This window comes from Poeciliopsis prolifica, unplaced genomic scaffold (assembly GCF_027474105.1).
Source record: "Poeciliopsis prolifica strain line A6 unplaced genomic scaffold, Auburn_PproV2 SCAFFOLD012, whole genome shotgun sequence".
Classification (NCBI taxonomy): Eukaryota; Metazoa; Chordata; class Actinopteri; order Cyprinodontiformes; family Poeciliidae; genus Poeciliopsis; species Poeciliopsis prolifica.
Window position 1 is genome coordinate 707,607 of NW_026562387.1, and position 16,601 is coordinate 724,207.

The following is a 16,601-nucleotide window of genomic DNA, read 5'->3' on the forward strand; positions in this document are numbered from 1 at the left end:
ATATATATATATAATATATATATATATATATATATATATATATATATATATATGTTTTTGTATGTTTTAAAACTGCACTAGATTCAGTTCAGAGGGCTGCTAGGCAACATCACCCCTAATTTAACATTTGTGACTAAATTTTGGAATGTTCTTTTTGATGACACAATGGTTGGTGTTGGAACCCAACATTCTGTGTGAGTTCAGTCTGTCAGAGATTTCTGACAGAGTGAGACAAAATTTAAAAAGCTGAAACTGCCATTTCCTGAAGGCGAAAGGCTCCACACTAAAATCTCCCAAAAAAAAAAAAAAAAAAAAAAAAAAAACACAAAAAAAAAAATATGGGACGTAAGAGGAAGAATAAAACACCAGCCCACATGAAACAAGGTAAGTTACTTCATGAGTTTCAGAAAAAAAATTACTAGAAATGGTTTGTGTTTACGTTTTTAGAGAGAGAAATATTAATGTGGATTTTGCAATTTGTTCATTTTAGACACTGATAAGTGAAAGTCAGCTTATAATTGTTTGAAAAATCTTATCTTAAGATTTTTCAAAGAAGATTGACAAGAGCTTTTAGTCGCTATGCATACCTCTACTCAAGAGCAGGGGCATGTCTAGGTTATTTTTCTTAGAGGAGCCAGACTGGGGTACAAGCTGAAGATGGACATAATAAGATTCCAATTTCATTGAAATACAATGAAGACTTAGATTAAAGTGAACAGAAGAGGGGTCAAAACCTAAATACTAAAACGAATTATTTCAACAAACTGTACAGTCGCCTAGGAAGAAACTCACTTTTTGAGTTACATGATTAGCCAGTTTAGCTTAGCAAAGCGTAACTGTAACAAATACCAAATACACACACACACGCACAGTAAATATATATATATATATATATATATATATATATATATATATATATATATATATATATATATATATATATATATATATATATATATATATATATATATATATATATATATATATATATAATATATATATATATATTGAAATACAATGAATATATATATTTATGTATTTATGTATTTATATTTATGTATATATTTATGTATTAAGTAATTCAAATGATGAACTTTCTCTCACTTTAGAGGGCGACAGCAGCATTATATCACCAAGCACAGAGTCTGATGAGGACAGCAGACCAAGGAAAAAGAAAAAAGCTGCAGATGAGACCAACAGAAGACAGATCATGGTCTCTCAGGTGGCTGGAGCCTCCACAAGCTGTCAGAACATGAGCAGAACCATGAGGAGACCGAGGAGTGATGCAACAAAGTTGGCAGAGGAAACTTCACCACCAGCCAAGAAGAAGAAGAGACTCCTGCAGCGGGTTCGACCCAAAGAACGTCTGTCCTCCTGGGACATCAGTTCAGGTTGGCTTGTGTTGTGACTCACACATTTTTTGTTATGATGACTGAATGTCAATATGTCACATTGTTCCTGTTTCCTATAATTGTTAGAGTCAAGCAGCTTCAGTCCAGCACTTTGGAGCACAGGAGTAGGAGATTTAAGGAAGAGGAATCTGAGGAGGCAGAAGACGGAAATGATGGAGATGGACGAAGAAAGCGAGGATTCCCAAGGAGATCAAAGTAGTGATAGATTTGTAACATAAGCATTCATGAGACAAAGCTACCAAAATTAGCTCTGAGATATCATTAGTGTTTTGTTTTGATGCTTTGATATTTGAACGTGTTGGTATGTTTAGGTGACTTCATTGAAAAATATATTGAGCTGGATCAACTGGGAGAAGGAGGCTTTGGATTTGTGTTTTCTGGATATCGGGTAGAGGACAAATTACCTGTAAGGGTTATGCTCCACCCGACCCCCCACCCCTCACACATGCACACATTCACTTAAGTCACTTTATTTGTTTTTTTCTTAGTTGATAAGGGTCAGGGAACTACCACTGATACCAACTTTACAGAATATAACAGTAAAATATAATACTGCATTTCTTAAAGGATATTGCATTGCTAACATGCTAACCAAAATCTTGTTTCGATCTTATAGGTGGCTATCAAGCGCATCCCTAAAGAAAACGTGGTCATCAAACATAAGGTAAGTGAGCAATAGCATCTAGCAGTGTTGCTTCTTCTTAGTGGATTCCAGATGCATTGCGGGTTTCTCCTGTTTGTCTTGATATTTCAGGGTGAGAACGGCAGGGAGCTGGCCATGGAGGTGGCTGTCATGCTAGAAATGAGGAGCCTAAGCAGTTCACTGGGGCAGTCAGCCTTCGTGACCCTGCTGGACTGGTACGATCTGGACGAACACCTGATCATAGTGATGGAGAGGCCCATGCCTTCTGACAACCTGTCAGACTACCTTATGGAGCACAATGGTTGCCTTAAGGACAAGGAGGCTAAGGTAAACTGCTGGACGAGTTTTGGAGATACTGTCAAATGTGCGGTTTTCATTGTTTTGTTTTTCAAACTTCATCTGATTACAGTCAGGGCTATAAAACACAGTACAGAGTAATATCACACAACATGTCATGTTTTCAGGTTAGAGTGACAAACTTAAATGCATTTTATTTGTATTTTATATAATACTCCAACACAAAACACAATATGCCATATTAATGAAATGAAATGACAAGAATTACATAATATTTTTTACAAAAACATTTTTTAAAAACTGTCTGACATTATTCTGGCCATTGCCTTCCCGCACCATTCCACTCAAAAATGTTTCACGCAGTACAAAAACGTTTAAAACCAGGGTTGGGGGATGGAACAATAAAGTTTGGAAATCTCTCAGACAATTTTTGTGCATCACATGAAAATGCAAAGAATACGGTACACCTGCAAACCTTGTAAGATGTGAAGGTCCACCTACACTGACAAGCCTAACAGGTCAGTTAGGTCTGACAGTTTTGAATTACAATCCACTCACCAAATAGATAGGAAGGCTAAAAACTTTTGTCCAAAGACACTCTTCATCTTATGGCTTATCTTAAGATTTTTCAAAGAAGATTGACAAGAGCTTTTAGTCGCTATGCATGCAAAGTCTTGACTTACTCGCTGCTGTAACTGAAGAAATGCCATAGTTCCCAATATCATACATTGAAGTTTGCGTTTGTGCTGTAGCTGAATGTGAAAAACGTAAAACAGACATGGATACTTTTGCCAGGCTGTATCATTCTCAACAACACATGCATCTCTGCTGTTCTTGACCATGTGATGTTTTTCCTTTAGATCATACTGAAACAGCTAGTAGAAGCAGCGCTCTACCTTCAGAATGCAAACATCTTCCACAGGGACATTAAGGTGGAAAATATCCTGATTAAAACCACTGCAGAAGGCCTTCAAGTCTATCTGATAGACTTCGGTTTAAGCTGCTTTGATGACAGACGAGAACATGAACTTTTCTGTGGTATGATTGGACCATTGAACCTAGTCCTTTATCACTCAGTAATGCAGTTTGGGGAAAAAGCGTATTTTTCTTTGTCATTTGTCATTTTACTGGTAGTCTTATTCCTACACATATTTAAGGTACTCCTGATCACTTCCCACTGGACTGGTACATTAACACTAACTACAGGGCTGGACCTACAACTGTATGGCAGCTGGGTGTGGTGCTGTATGAAATAGTCCACAGGCATCAGTTCCAGACTTCAAACTTCCTCTCAAAAAAGCTGAGGATCAGCAAGAGGCTCTCCAAGAGTGAGACAAACTTATCAGCATAGCTCACAGCACCCAAAAAATCTGTTCTGTATCGTTCTGTTTTGTTCCTCTGGCTCAGTTCATTGTTGCTGTTTGACCTCTGACCCTCCAGACTGCCAGGATGTTCTGACAAAGTGTCTGATGGTTGACCCTGTGGATCGTCCCACCCTGGAACAGCTGCTGGGCCACCCTTGGTTTTCGTAGACAACACACACATGCATGCACACACCTACACACACACACTTACACCCACTCACTGCATACACATCTTTACTTTTTCTGGCAACTTTAGTCTTTTCTGGCAACTTTAGTCTTTTCTGGCAACTTTAGTCTTTTCTCTGGGAGCTCTGGCTTCCTTCGGTTTACTCCTCTATTTGAAACATCTTCCATTGAGATTTTTTTGTTCTAGGTATTCCTGTTTCCTTCAATTTTCTCCTCAATTCTCAAAATTATATTTTCTTATATCTTTTTTTTGGCATCATTTACATTTAGAAGCTTATTTTCATATGTTTTGACTTTTCCAGATTTTCCTCTTTCTTTCTTTACTTTCCTCTCATCCATAAATTGTATTTTTTTATTTTAGTAGGTTATTTTGTTTTTTTTCTCCGGGTGCTCCGGTTTGATTATCTAATCAAAGCCTCCAATCAGAATGATATCAATAAGGTTAATTGGAGATTTGTTGCTTTTCTCTGTTGGGTTTGTTTTTGTCCTTTGGCTAGAATCTCAAACCCAATTTATGGGTTTGAGATTTTGGCCTTTGATTTTCTTTAGTTCTCTAGTGAAAAAATTATATGTTTTTGGAAAAAACAAATTTGATTTTCATTGTGATTTTTGTTTACTTTCCTGGTTCAAAAACATCTATGTTGAGCTACTTGAAGAATACATGACATGCTTAACAGGATTCAGCTGCGGTAGAAAATGGACAAATTCCTTCTGTAATTTTGTGATGTCTTTTCTTTCTTGTTGAATCCGAGTGCTAGTTGTGTTGTGTTCTATAGTAATCTACATCTTTTGGGGGCTGAGTTATTGTGGTTCTGTTTTTAAGTGATTGTTGTCCTTTGGTGATACATGATGGCTTTGGTTTGATTTGGTTTTCATTTCAGCTCATTTTGTCTCTGTTGCTGTTGATGGTTGCTGTTCTGTGGGCCAGGCTGCTTTGCTTGTGGGGAAATTCTATAGGTCTCAAATTTGCACTCCCATTATTTGTGGGATTTATCTTTTCAATTTTACTCATCTTTTTTGGTTTCTGACTATATCTCTATTTATTACCTCCTCACATATTTATATATTATTGCTTAATAGAAATATGCAAATGTCAAATAAATGCTTATCTGAAAGAATATTTTTCTATAAATGTATTAGAAACTAAGATTTTACCTGGTCTGCTGTACAGACACACATTTACAAATATTTTTTCTGATACAGTTCTTGTGTATGTACATTTATGTAGGTAGATTTTAAAGGTTGATATATGTTTTTTGTGTCTGTTTCTAGAAAATGATATTTTCTCCTTTCTTTTTGCTTGTTTGTCATATTTGTTGTCACCATTGTTGACCTCTCAATGTTTTTTGTTTTTGTTTTTGGTTTTTCAGATTGCAGATCTTCCTACCAAGTGTTCCTGTGTTTGTCTCTCTTTCCTGTCCTCTCCAACCCCAGCCAGTCAAGGCAGACGGCTGCCCGTCCTAAGCCTGGTTCTGCCAGAGCTTTGTCCTGGTAAAAAGGGCTTTTCTCTTCACTGTCGCCCCGTGCTTGCTCAGGACGGGGGATTGCATTAAAGTGAAACTTTGATGCAATCTGCTGGTTTCCTCCCCTCCGTAGAATCGCCACCTTAACGTGGTGGAGGGGTTTGAGTTACCCTCATGATCCTGAGTTCTGAATTGCCTGTGACTTTGACCTTTGGCGTGGTCACCCATGGCATCGTGCCTCTAGATTGGGAGGGATCACACCAAGAGCGATTCAAATACTTGAATGAAGTAAAGCTGTAGAAGAGAACAACATCTGGACTCAGCCTTGCAGCATCAAGACTGAGCTTTGAGGAAATAGCTGGCATTTGTGTGAGCAGGCGTTAAGCCACAGCTGAATGAAACATTCAAGAATTTTTCCAACATGACAAAGTCAAAGCAATGTTCAAGGTATGTTTCTGATGAGGAAATATAATATAATATAGGGATATACGGATTATAACCTGATGTAAAAATGCTGATTTTGCTTTGTACCCCTGTTTTAACACCCTGGCAGGCGATTGTCATTTCAAGTCACAACCAATATTCACACAAGCACACAAACTGCCATTTTTTAGCTGCAGCTCAGAGGAGGCGATGCTTGTCCATCAAGGCGTTTTGCGAAACTGAATGGTTGCCATGGAGATGAAAGGATTTCCCAAGCATGCATGAAAGAATCAACACAACACTACAGGTGTTGTCTGTTTTTGATGACTGAATATCAATATAACATGGCACAAAATTCTCAAACTGACATTTCACTATTAGTTTAAACATGAGTCAAAACTGATTGTTTTTATTTGTCTTATGGGAAAAAAAATCTGTACAATGACACAGGATTTAAAAAAAGTTATTTGCATAGATAATCTGTCTTAGTTCCAAAAAAGCTTCAGCAAAAATAGTTGGAACAAGGTCAGAATTTAATCCTGCAAAGGTTTTAAAACTACAGCACTCAGCGGCTTCGGTAGCGTAATATTGTACCTTAAATTCATGAGAGCCTAATAGTTTAATATTCACAAATGTACCCTTGGAATCCAAAAATATAATATTTTGGTCATTCTCGGACGTCCCTTTCCAGCTTCCCATTGCTTCCTGAGGCCTGGTGACAGATATTATGGTCTAACTTCCCCACTTCTGGCTTTAAACGGGGGCAACGCTTCAGTTTATTTGCTACTACTGTGTGCACAGTGCAGCAGATTTGCAACTGTTCATGGCCACTCCTGCAGTAATTTAAGTGAGATTGTGCGTTATGATCACACTGTAATCACAAAGGAAGAGAATTTATTACGGCCTCTGGAGTGAGCAATGGTTACTTCAGAATCCAATTAACTAAAGCAAACAAACTGCATCAGTTAGCAGGCGCACACTGCCTGTGCTCGCCCCACACTGGGAGGAATAACATGCGCTCCACATGGAGGGGGCTGAAAGGAGAAGTGTATGATGAGCACTTCACAACCAATCACATGACTGACTTCGCTTTGATGTTTGTGCTTCTTGTAAGCAAAGCCTTCAAGCAGAGAGAAAGAGAGAGCGATGGAGGAGGGGGGATAAGGATGAGTTTATTTGGCAATCATTCCCATAAACAGTTTCTGTTTATGGCTCTTCTGAGAGGATTCTCACGTGGCTGTGGCTCACTGCAAATGTATCTGAAATACCATTTGCTTTGAAAAGTGGCTGCGCAGCTGGCATGAAGACGGCATTTGTAAAGGTTATGATGCAGAGTTTTAATAAGTGGCTCTGGAATTGACTGTAGAAACGGCAGCGATCGGCTCCTTGAAGTTCCCTTTAGTTTCAGAGATCTTAGGTCAAATATAAGCCATTTAATAATAAAGTAAACAAAAAGAGCTCAGTATGAAAAATGGAGGGTTTAACTTTTTGTTCTGTTTTTTTAGTTGCTATCTGAGATTTAAAACGGGTTTCAATTCAATGGTGTTCTGTGTAAACATGCAAATGATTTGTGTTGATTTTAACTGATAACTGATTCTTTAGCTGGATTTATTGACTTATCAACTTTAGACTTAACTGGACCAACCCATAGTCTGTCACTTCTCATTTGGTCATTGTTTCTAAATGTAATTCTAGGATGAATACATTTCTTTAATTGGATTTTGATGCAATTTGTTTTTTCTTTCAGTTCTTCATACAAATATGGTCCTCCTTTTCAAGACAGTTCCAAGTAAACATAACTCTCCTTTGTTTTATCCCAGTTAGATGTCATGTAGTGGAAACTCTAAACATGCTGAGCTCTTTATGAGGGTTCTCCTGAATTTACAACATCAATGAAATTATCGTTGGTTCTTTATACTTTATACTCTCAAACATGCTTTGGTAGTGTTATTGGATTGTAACTATCAAGAAATTTTGCTGAAATGTGCTATTATTGTAACAATTTTTATTTTGCCATTTCTAGGCAAAAGGCTTTATAAGATCAACTGCAGTTCACTTATGTCAAAAGTTAGTTGTGCAGGAATTTTCAAATATTAATCGCTGACATCATATCAAAAACCTAAGTTTGACGTTAAGCTGTGGTCTTGATTTTCAGAAACACATACATATTATTTTACAAACTGCATGTTACCACCTTAGAAATTTATCTAAAGTTAGATCTTCCTTGACAACCTAATGTGGAAGAAAAACTGTTCCACATCTTCATTTCTGATTGTAACAGTTTTGCCAGAATTAAACAAGTCCCTTACTAAACTTTAGCAGATATGACTCACTGCAGCAAGACTTTTAACTAAAACATTCAAGCACATTACACCCATCTTAAATCTCTAAACTGGCCACAATTAAACAAAGAACTGACTTTAAAATATTACTTATTGTATTGAAGCTTTCAAACTACCTGGCACCAAGGGTTTTAGTCCAAACCCCCTCTGCCCGTACCCCTAATATCTCAACAAAAAAGAAAAGGTGAACTCATGTCTATTAAAGGAAATCAGACCTGATGTAACAGAGTGACTCCACCATGCTGCCACCATGAGCAGAAAACTGTGCTCTATAAACATGTAGGTCAAATGAAAAAAATCCAGAACATATTGCAGAACAACTTTTGCACTTTTTTTCCACCTATCAAACATGTGAATATGATGTTCTGTCTTGACCAGGCTTGTTGAATGACTGAAGATGATGGGACAGTCAGCCTTGGCACTCTGTCCTGCCTGCTATCTTTTGGACTCTGGCTCCAGGATTTATTGGAACACCTTGTTACACACAGTCCAGATGACTCTGATTTCCATGGAGGTGCAGTGTGGCAGCGGTGGGCAGGAATCTGCCTTCTCACTTTGTCAAACACTGAAAAAGCAAGCACTGCCATTTGTTAATCTTTATGAGCATCATTACTTTCAATGGCAATTTATTTTTTCTTCTCTTCTTCTAATCCCTTACAGCTTGAATTTATTTATGTATATAAGTCTAAATGATATTCACACCCCCGACAGTTTTAGATTTAAATTTATTTGAATTCATCTGAGAAGTTTGTTGAATAAAAAAGGAGGCAGGCATAATATAGGGAGTAAGGAAAAGAGTATGTTTTTATTTATATTTTAATAAGCATGACTTGTAAAAGTATTTCTCCTCAATACATTTGAGGCCATTTTGCACGTTTCCATTGGTATTTAATGATGCTCAAAGTTTCTGAGATGGAATGGCCTCCTGTTGGTCTACAGACACTGTGTGTCTTACGGGGGCAGAAATACTTTAGCCAAACTGGTAACTCAGCATTTTACCAACAGCACCGGAAGTGGAGCTACAGTCAGCACTTTTCAAGTTTTAAAGTCTTGAAGAGTTGACCTTAAGGGTGGGTGATGTAGACTTAGAAATTTATCACAATATTTAGTCATACAATAGTAACAATAAAAATAATTATTAAAATCTACTACGTATGTAATTTTTAGGTAACTTTGCTTGTGACTAAAAGGCACAGTGTTCATAGCGTCATTAAATAAAAACAACATTCCAATTTCAAATGGGCTTCTTCTTCAAAACACCACTTGCACACATAGAAATAACATGTTTAAATGTACTTATATTTATTGATGTGATCGTGGAACAAACAGAGAAAATAGTAGAATAGCATTTATGACTATACTGTCAGTTTTTATTTATCAAGAGAAAAATAAATCAAAATTCTTATTGTAAAAATTAATTTTGCACAATAAATGTTAGAACAAATGTCAACCCCTAGATGGTCTGCAATAGAAAAAACACTCAAATTATCACTAAGTAACATATTCAGTAATTTGTCACTGTGTAGGATCGTTATCCAAAGAACTGCAACCAATTGTTTGCCAAATCAAACAGAAGCTTGTGAGTCTTGACATTCATAATCTGCCTTTTTTATGGTGATTTGTACCATCTAATTACAATATTTTGATTGAAAGTGTGAAGAAAAAACAATGACAAGAGGTTCGTATTGAGTTTGTCCATCTAGACATGCATATGTCCCTTGTATTCACTGTGCTGCTTTTCTTTCCACCCTGAAAGAACCAAACAGACAGCTTAGAGTTCACTTTAATTAGATTTAACATGTGTTCTAACAGAACACAATGCTTCTTTTGGCATTTGCATGACAATGCCCTCTAATTGTGCTTTCGCTTAATTTGTTTTTAATAGCCAAAGCAGCAGTGCCTGATTATATCCAAAATGGATCACTGTCAGTGAGCATCCTCCTGTCTCCTCTCCCCGTCTCTGTGGTACTCCCTTCTTCTCACCAAGAATTCGGCTCAAACGGCCCACGTGCCGAGTTATTCGCAAGTATCATTAACCCTCCTGACTCTTCATTGTGTTGTTTTCCCTTGGGGAAATGGAATCCGCACTCATTTTGATGAAGAACTGCAGTGGATCCTTTGTTTGGGCGCCAGATGGAAAGAGACCGATACTTGATTGTGTGAATGTGGCTGTGCCCCGAACGCTGCAGTAAATAGGACTGCATAATGGTCACTTCTCTTCAGCTCTCTGAAGCCCTTTTCTCTCTGCCACTAAACCTAAATAAGGTGCAACAATTTTCCCAGGAGCGAGGGACTTGACACGGACCTGCTGCTAATGGCTGAAGGACTGATCTAAAAACTCAGTCAATTCAATTGCATGCTTACTCTGGACACAGACATCACTATACACACTATAATCAGGGATGCTGAAACTGAATTGAACTCAGTATTGACCAAAAAGGGGGAAAAAAACCCTCTTTTGTCTTGAGCTGAAACTAGCAATGAATTGTTGCAGTTCAGTTCTCTCAACAACAACAAAAAAACACTGAAGATTGCATTTTATCTTAAAAAAAGTACCTAGCCCTTTCATATTTCTCCAGTTGTAAAAATTTTGCATATACAAAATATGGCTTAAAATAAATATTACTTCATTGTTTAATGCCTAGAAACAGTACCTCTGTCTCATTAAAAACTACAAACTCTGCCTTCAGGAAGTCATCTCAACATGTCTTATCTTCTCTTTAACAATGTTTCTGCCAGGTATGCAGCTCCACCAGGTATTTGCTAATTGTTGCTGGCTAGTCTGAAGGAGCTGAGTGGGGGTTTCTCTGTGAGGCAGAAGCTTGCAAACTGCAACTCCAAGGAGGAGCTGGGCCTTGAAGGCAGGGCTAGGTCCACCCAGACGTTTTGTACAGCTGAACAGCTGCCACGGGGAGATTAAAGGATGCATGCATGAAAGAATCAAGGGGACACTACAGGTATGTTTTTAAATGAGGGGATAATATAATTGCATAATGTAAAACTGAAAAAGGTTGATTTTACAGATGTTTGGGTAAAGTAACTATTGTAATATACTGGTGGCAGAAGTCCAAACTAAACTGTTAAAGGAAACCTAATAATCAATTTGCTCTTCATGGTAGAAACTGTCATTGATTACCAGATTGTCTTGCTAGTCCATTCTGTCCATTCATGTTATCTTCTGTTAATTCTAATAGATCAGAAGGTTTTGTTCTTAAACCAGAATCTGTGTGCAGTCCCTGTTGTGTCATCCTACTGTGGATGCATCATTTCTGTTCATTATCATGATCCATCACTAAAGATAGAGGTTGGATGATAGACCTGTAAACCGTCTGTGCTCTTTGCTTCAGCTGTTTCAACTCCATGACTGACCAGAGCAGTGTGTACATTAATGCATGCAACACCATAGCTTTTCTTTATTTTTTTCATCCATTTCCAGTAAATGAGTTGTCTAGAGAGAAGCCAGACAATGCAATGCAAAACAATATTTGTTTCAGTTGTTTATTGCTTGTATTTGTGTTTAATATTTTCTACTAAACAAAATATAAATTTTGTTTAATATTAAAAATCACATAATATTTGTGATTATTCTCTCCAAGCAACTCATAAGTTATTTGCCACCTTCCTTCTTTAATGACTAGGATTGAGTTGGAAAGGATGTAACTGGCTCTAAATTCTGTACGATTGACTTCTTTTGAAAAGATATTGCTGTGAATTCCGATATTTGAAGAAAAACTTGAGAAAGTGCCTGCACCAGCAGGGAGAGGAAAAGAAAAGCCTCATAATTCAGATTTTATGTGGGTGTTGCTCTACTTTTCAGATTTAAAATACATTAATAAAACCCATGACACATGAGCAGAAAAAGGCATCGTGCTGTCTTCTTTTCTTTTTTTTAAATCCACAGCGACCATTGGTTTTTCTCTTTTTTTGTGGCTAAAAAAGTTGAAAACACTCAACTTCCATTTCCAGTCAGCAGCGGTTTCACTTAAATGTGAAAACAATAGTCAGTAAATCAATGTGTCAGCTCTGCTGAGTGGAGTTGGCAACAGCAACATTCCTGTCGTGAGCTCCACAATTATATCATTAATCATTGTGTACTGTTAAGTTTAAAATAAGGACTTTACGTCTGCACCTTGACAAACATTTAATTAAAGCTGGAGCGCAACATAAATAACATTCTGTTTGATGTTGATGATTCACTGAACTTTTCTGTAGGTTTGTTTTAGTCACTGGTTGATCAGGAGGTCAATGCGGAGTAACGCTAAACAGCATGGTACTAGAATGAAGGGTCACAATTGATACCAGAAGTTCACATACAGTGAATAAAAGGACTCTTAAAGATTTTTTTTTTTCTTTTCCTCACTGACATTAAAACAGATAATTACCCAAATTATTTTCATTTGCTAAATGCCTGAAAACTTTGCGGGAAAATTATTATTTTTTTTTTCAATTATTATTTTTTTTAGAGATTTCTTTGTAACATTCTTCAAATTCACAAAGTGTATTTTGTATCCCACACCAGACCCTGTTCTGGTTTGGGCCCACCATATTTATTTCTGTACCTACTGACTCTGCTTAAAAATGACCAGTGATGCCCTCTGCTGGATGACGGCTCCAACACCAAGATAATATATGAATAAATAAATTAATAATCTAAGCTGACATTTCAAATTAACTAATTTCATTCTGATAACTCATTAAATAATTGTTTGCATCTGTTCTCACGATTCAGTACGGATTTTAGCCAACACCAGCAGTGGGCTAAAATCCGATCTCATGCCTCCAGCAGGCAAATTGTTCCGTAACAGCCACTGAAGCAAGAATAGAATAAGGAGCAGGTTTAACTGTCACCACTCTGTCTGTGATAATCAGTTGAACCACAGTCTGATATTTTTAATGATGGGTCCACAAAATGACCGATATTTTGTTTGCGTGAATTCTTGTAGTTATACCTTCCTCAGAGTCCACAGGATGACTTGCTGAAAAGCAAATAAGACTTGAGTCTCAGATCTAGAGTCCAAGTCAAGCCAGGGAACAAGTGTGAACTGAGTGAAGTCTGTTTTTGTGGCTTAAGTGAAACTTGGATAAAAGTAACCTCTGGTCCCATGGTGTCTTCACCAGAACCTCAGTCCCACCAATGTACTGTACAACCAAGAGTGGACCAGTCAAGTGACGCTGTTGGACTTTATATCCAAGCAATCAAAGTCAACAAAGCCTGACATATATAATTACCAAACTACAGAACCAGTTTTTTTCCACCTTTAATTACTAGTAATTATCATGAATCACTGTTCAGCCTAGAGTTGTTAGTCTAGAATAGATTCACCAACTATGCATCTAAAAATAGGTCTTAGTTTTATGAGGTGTGAAGCTGTAGAACGCTTTAAAGATCAAGCAGAGGAATAATGACTGTTAGTGCACTCATCTCTGTCTCGCTCCCGACTCATTCCTCTCTAATCAGCCCTGTGAAGTTGCCGGGTGCCGCAGCGTGATGCCGCCGGTGGTTTTCTGTTGCTGCAAATAAGTGTGTGACTAAATCACTGCTTCCTATTCTGCTCTAGCGTCGGAACGGCATTGTTTTCCCAGCCATGGTTAATGTCTTTGACAGCGAGGCAAATAATTAGAGCGTCTACCTGTTGCCTCACAATTTCCAATCTTCTCCCTCTGTGTGGAAGAGAGGACGGGAGGATTGAAGGCAGATTATCTTCACGCCAGCAAATCCAAACTCACCCAGTAAACGCAGGCAGGCTCAGTCTGCCATTTTTACTCTCTGCTTTTCTCACCGTGTGACAGTCTGTGCTTTTAGTTGACAAAGATGAAAATGTATGCTGTGAAGCCTTGGAGTGGAGTACAGCAATGCCACATGGGTTAAGTGCTTAATGAGTGAGCTCCAGAGAAAAGAAAGAAAATTATGAGAAGGCTGTGGCCATGCAACTCTTCAATAACAGAAACCCACTACAGACCTTACATCAGGCTCATATGCACATCCTGGCATCATTGTATTTATGAGGCTGGAAAAAGTATTCCCGTTTTGTCACAGTTTTATTTTTAAGAGCAACAATGCCGTCCAACTTATCATTTTTCTAAAATGTAGGTTCATTCTTGAAGGCAATCTTGTGTTCGAGGAAATATCAGGTTCAGTCAGGAAAACAGAGAACTTTATCAAAAGTTGTGTTTCACAAATCACACAAATCACAATTTTGCCAATTTTCCTCTGTTCAGAAAATTCAATTTCACAGACGTTGTGCTTCTCAGGAACCTACACAGAAACAAGAAACAATTAGAATCACACGTGAATACATTTGTTTATGCAAAGTCATTAAACAACTTTGTCATTCTCCTAGCACTTTCTGACATCTTTGTCTTTTCAACATCCAGCTGTTGATTATGTGACTTCTGTGATGTAAAAAAAAATAAAAAAAAAGTGCTTTTGTTGCAATTTTGAAAATTACACTAATTTAACCTTTATTTTACCAGGTCAGTTAGTTGACAACAGATTCTCATTTTCAAAAACAACCTGTTCTGGAAACAACAAAATGTCATAATATTACTATCAGTATTAATTCTGATATTAATATTTGGTCAATGTTATTCAGTCAATGTTTATGAATTATTGCACTCAATTTTGAATAGCTATAAAAAAAAGTGTGTAGCAGCCCGACTAATCTGATGATCAATTTGTTTGTGCTACAATTTCAGAGATGAAACAATTATAATAACTGAACTGAACCTAAGAATATTTTGTGTAAGTTCCTGAGAACATACCCTAGGATTTATTTATTTTAATTTTTTAATTATTTGATTTTAAAAAGTAGCACATTTTATCAACCTTAAATTTCCCACAGTCCCAACAGGTTCCAAATGTACCTCTTCCTCTTTCTCACATCATCCACAGGGGTTGGCCTGACCCCACATGTGCTTTTATGAGAGACTTTTTTATTCTGTGGTTTCTGGAACTGACTGTCTAATGCAGGGCTGGGCAATTCCAGGCCTCGAGGGCCGGTGTCCTGCAGCTCTTACATGTCTCCCTGGTTCATCGCAGCTGAATCAAATAGCGGAATCACTTCCTACGTGCAGTCAAGTTCTCCAGAGTCCTGCTAATGACCTCATTATTTGACTCAGGTGTGTTGAAGTAGAGATGCATCTGAAAGTTTCAGGACACTGGCCCTCGAGGCCTGGAGTTGCCCACCTCTGGTCTAATGGGACACACCCATTGCTTCCCCTGTCATCCAACTGTGACATCGGCATCGTTCTTCCTGAACTAGGACTCCGGGAATGTTAGAGGACTTTTATTTGTAGGAATTAAAGATAAAGGCTTCTTATTGTAGTTCTTTTGTCAGTAGTTTCTTCATTCCTCTTTGTATTATCAGCTGCAGACACTCCAGCATATTCACCTGGACTAATTTTGTATTAGCAATTTTTTTCTAAAGTTGTTTTTTTTAATTCTTGTTCTAAATGTTGATCACAGACCATAAATATGTTTCTTTTTTCTGCTGCAGTATGCTGCAGGGGGGAATTTAGGCTTTCTTGAAGTTGCCTATATTGCTCATTTTTAGTGATTAGCTCAATTCTAAACTCAGCACTGACTATCCATAAACTTGCTAATTAAAGGTAAGGTAAGGTTTTAAATCTTTTACAAAATTCATCTAGTAAAGTTATTTCTGATAAAATAAAATAAAAATAAAATCTATTGTGGACATAAGTGTGAGGATTTCTCTTAGAAACTCACCAGTACTCACCTTGCCAAGCCTTAGTCTCAGGATTTTGTTGTGAGTGACATTTCTCTCCACCTCCTTTTATCAGTCTACTTTTGAGAGCATTCTTAAGAGTATCTTCATGCCCCAGTAAAGAAATTGAGTGGTGACTGACGTGGAGGCTCAGCAATGTGTCGAGAATGGCTGAAAGAGTCATCAGATTCCTTCTTCAGAGCCCATTTTCAAGGAGGGATGCAATAAGAAAGCTCTCTGCATCGTTAGCAGTATTACTGCATCGAGTCAAGAACACCCTGAATGTGTCGATAGCCTGAGATGCTAATAACGTCAATGCTAACTGGCTGCAGGATCTCTGCCAAGATGAGATCTTGTTATGTTGTTGAGATTTTCTGCAAAGCTGTTTTTTGTTGAAACGAAATGATTCAAACTTTTTTCCTCTCCTGTTCCAAGTACTACTGGCGACTTTTTGTCAAAGACATGATTGCTTTGGGAGAGCATTGACTGATTCAATTTTTACCATCTGTTTACCTGAGTTACCATGGCAGTGAGCAGGTTCAGGAACAGAGAAATGAGCATAAGAAACTCGTAAAAGTTAGAAAAACACAACTTACGCACTTCAAACTAAGATTATGGTCATTACAGCTGCTGCACTGCTTCACGGATCTAAAGCTGCAGTGTGTAACTTTTACACAAACATAGGCTTTTTTATATTTGTCAGAACTGTCGCCATGTTGTGACTGTATGGATTAACACAAATAAACT

At 37.5% G+C, this 16,601-nt stretch overlaps 1 protein-coding gene across 1 annotated transcript; it reads left to right on the forward strand.

The window, feature by feature from the left end:
- The first annotated feature begins 324 nt into the window (after window positions 1–324).
- LOC129364847 (serine/threonine-protein kinase pim-2-like) lies at window positions 325–4,108 on the forward strand. Its single transcript, XM_055037761.1, has 9 exons — window positions 325–384; window positions 1,110–1,391; window positions 1,479–1,607; window positions 1,724–1,818; window positions 2,029–2,076; window positions 2,167–2,382; window positions 3,213–3,390; window positions 3,510–3,680; window positions 3,793–4,108. Exons 1-9 carry the CDS (start codon window positions 339–341, stop codon window positions 3,882–3,884), a joined length of 1,257 nt encoding a protein of 418 aa, XP_054893736.1. The 5' UTR covers window positions 325–338; the 3' UTR covers window positions 3,885–4,108.
- Window positions 4,109–16,601: the final 12,493 nt, after the last annotated feature.

Excerpts from the sequence above, each read along its gene's own strand:
- LOC129364847 (XM_055037761.1), top strand. The coding sequence starts at position 339 with ATGGGACGTAAGAGGAAGAATAAAACACCAGCCCACATGAAACAAG. Across the intron at positions 1,392-1,478 it reads CTCCTGGGACATCAGTTCAG|AGTCAAGCAGCTTCAGTCCA; the intron begins GTTGGCTTGTGT and ends TATAATTGTTAG. Across the intron at positions 2,077-2,166 it reads ACGTGGTCATCAAACATAAG|GGTGAGAACGGCAGGGAGCT; the intron begins GTAAGTGAGCAA and ends TTGATATTTCAG.